The 2,577-nt window shown below is 45.8% G+C and overlaps 1 protein-coding gene across 1 annotated transcript; it reads left to right on the top strand.

The window, feature by feature from the left end:
- The first annotated feature begins 666 nt into the window (after positions 1 to 666).
- Positions 667 to 1,642, top strand: LOC124668149 (glutathione transferase GST 23-like). The gene is made up of 2 exons (XM_047205336.1): positions 667 to 987; positions 1,104 to 1,642. Exons 1-2 carry the CDS (start codon positions 667 to 669, stop codon positions 1,479 to 1,481), a joined length of 699 nt encoding a protein of 232 aa, XP_047061292.1. The 3' UTR covers positions 1,482 to 1,642.
- Positions 1,643 to 2,577: the final 935 nt, after the last annotated feature.

The following is a 2,577-nucleotide window of genomic DNA, read 5'->3' as shown; positions in this document are numbered from 1 at the left end:
CAGCACTCTATCATGGAGGCACTGATAGGTGGGCCCCACAGAAGGTGAATTAACATGTCAACGACCCAACATGAGAAATTCTTAAAACACACCGTAAAAAAATGATAGATGGGTCCCGCTGTCAAAACTGCCGTTAATATCTTGACGTCGTTTCCTTGGTTTGTCTGCTGGGAGCGAAAGCAAGACTCACGGTAAATTGTTTCCCGTGTGGCCGATTGTTTGCTCTCGGCAATTATCTGATTTACCGGTTGTAATTTGCTGTGATCGTTTACCGTAAGCGAACATAAGGTAAATTATTTGCCGTGTGGAAAAGGGATTTCACCAAAGTATAGAAAAAATGGAAAAAAAGAATATAACATACAGAAAAAAAATCGCCTATACCAAATTTCCAAGCGAAGAAAGAGAAAAGAAATACCTTGTAGCTTTCAACCGGCTGGTAAAGTGAAACACACGTCACATTATCGCTTGCTAAGGATTGTTTTCTGGAGCTGCCAAACAATACGGTAGCTATCATGCGTGGAAAAACATAACATGTCATACATATATAAATATATTTATCGCCGCTAAAAGTTGCTCTGAATTTTCTTGCAAACGTAGTGATCAAGCCGGTCGGAGTGTTCTATATCCCAGAGAAATAAGTGGGTGACCGAAGCAAGCAAGCAAACAATGACGATGATGGCTGAGCCGGTGAAGCTCATCGGCTGCTTCGGCAGCCCAGTGGTGCACCGCGTCGAGGTAGCCCGTCTGAAGGGAGTCCCCTACGAGCTCATCACTGAAGATCTCAACAACAAGAGCGGGCTGCTGCTGAGGCACAACCCCGTCCACCAGAAGGTGCCCGTGCTCCTCCACGGCGACCGGCCGGCCATCTGCGAGTCACTCGTCATCGTCGAGTACGTTGACGAGGCCTTTCAAGGGCCGCTGCTCATGCCGGCGGACCCTCTGGCTCGCGCCACCGCACGGTTCTGGGCCAGCTTCATGGATAAAGAGGTGAACTAACACACATATCGACATATGGCTTTCATGAGAATTTCATTTTTGTCACATGAACTTCTTTACTTCGGTAACTCACTTCTAATCTTCACTCTGCTTTGCTACAAAAGCAGTGCGGGGAATCCATGTGGATGGCGCTCTGGACAGACGGCGAGGCGAAGGCGGCGGCAGCGAGGGAGACGAAAACGAACCTGACGCTGATCGAAGGACAGCTGCCAGAGGGGCAGAGGTTTTTCGGGGGCGACGCCATTGGCTACCTTGACATAGCACTCGGGTGGATCGCGCACTGGATGGGGGTGTTTGAAGAGATTTCCGGAGCGCGGCTGCTGACAGAGGAGGAGCACCCCACGCTATGCCGCTGGGCGAGGGAGTACAAGGCCAACAAGACAGTGAAGCAGTGCCTTCCGAACAGGGACCGCGTGATTGCCGCCTTAATGCCGAGGAAGGAGTTGTATATAAGCATAGCTAAGGCAATGGCCACACAGAGGTAGTTCTCTGTATGTTGGACTTGTAGCAGTTTTTTTTTCTCGAAATGGGAGCATGCCCCAGCATCGATTGATGCATACGGCTTCTTATTTTCTTATTAAAAGTTTCAGCGTTTACACTTTATGGATCACAAAGGGTTGAAACATGAATCAACCATTTAAAAAAAGCGAAGAGATTTATGTTGGACTTGTAGCAGTGGTTATGTAATTTAAAGCAATCATCTGCATTTGGAATAAAAGTGCAAGTACCCCCGTGGTAATCAGAACACTTACATTTCATAACAAGGAATGAGAGGTTTATATATAATACATGTAGATTGTAGAGTCGTGCGGAAGCGGATATGATATGATAGAATGAAAACAACATTACCTTCAGATCCCAGCTTAGAGATGCTTCTGATCTTGGGCAATGGTGGATGGAGCAACTATTGGGCAGGAGGACCAAGATGGATGTTTGTTCTCTGAATTCAGCTGTCACTTTGATTTGGTGGTCTATCCGGAAAGAAAGAATGCACGAGTTTTCAATAATCTTCACTGCACACCTTTTTTTCGATAAGGGGAGGACCCCAGCCTCTGCATCAATTGATACATACGATTTTTTTTAACTTTATTATGATTCCAGAGTTACAAAACTATTACAATTCAATGATCACGCAAAGTTTTGACGTGAACCAGCCATCTAAACATAGAAAGGAAAATAAGCCGCCACAAGATCTTCATGTGAGCCGCCTATCAGATCGCCAGCCGCACCGGCTGTAGAAATCCCGTGCTACCATCGCCAAACGGTTGCACCCAATATCCATGTCCTGGCGCACATCCTCCAGCTGGATATAGGACCACATATGGATCCAATGGGTAACCAGCGGAACAACTTGCAGAAAAGATGGAAAACTTTTTTTTGTTAAAGACGAAATCGGACATTCCAGATTGCCCAAAGTAAAGCGCACACACCCACTCTGATGTGGCCTTTATCTTTCTTAGAGACACCATTTAACCAGTTACCAAACAGATTAGTCACATTTGCAGGTGCAAGAATATTAAAGATCATGTAGATAATATGCCATAAAAATTTTGCAAAGGGGCAAGCAAAAAACAAATGATG

Source organism: Lolium rigidum, chromosome 6 (genome assembly GCF_022539505.1).
Source record: "Lolium rigidum isolate FL_2022 chromosome 6, APGP_CSIRO_Lrig_0.1, whole genome shotgun sequence".
Classification (NCBI taxonomy): Eukaryota; Viridiplantae; Streptophyta; class Magnoliopsida; order Poales; family Poaceae; genus Lolium; species Lolium rigidum.
This window is presented reverse-complemented; position numbering and strand designations above follow the sequence as displayed.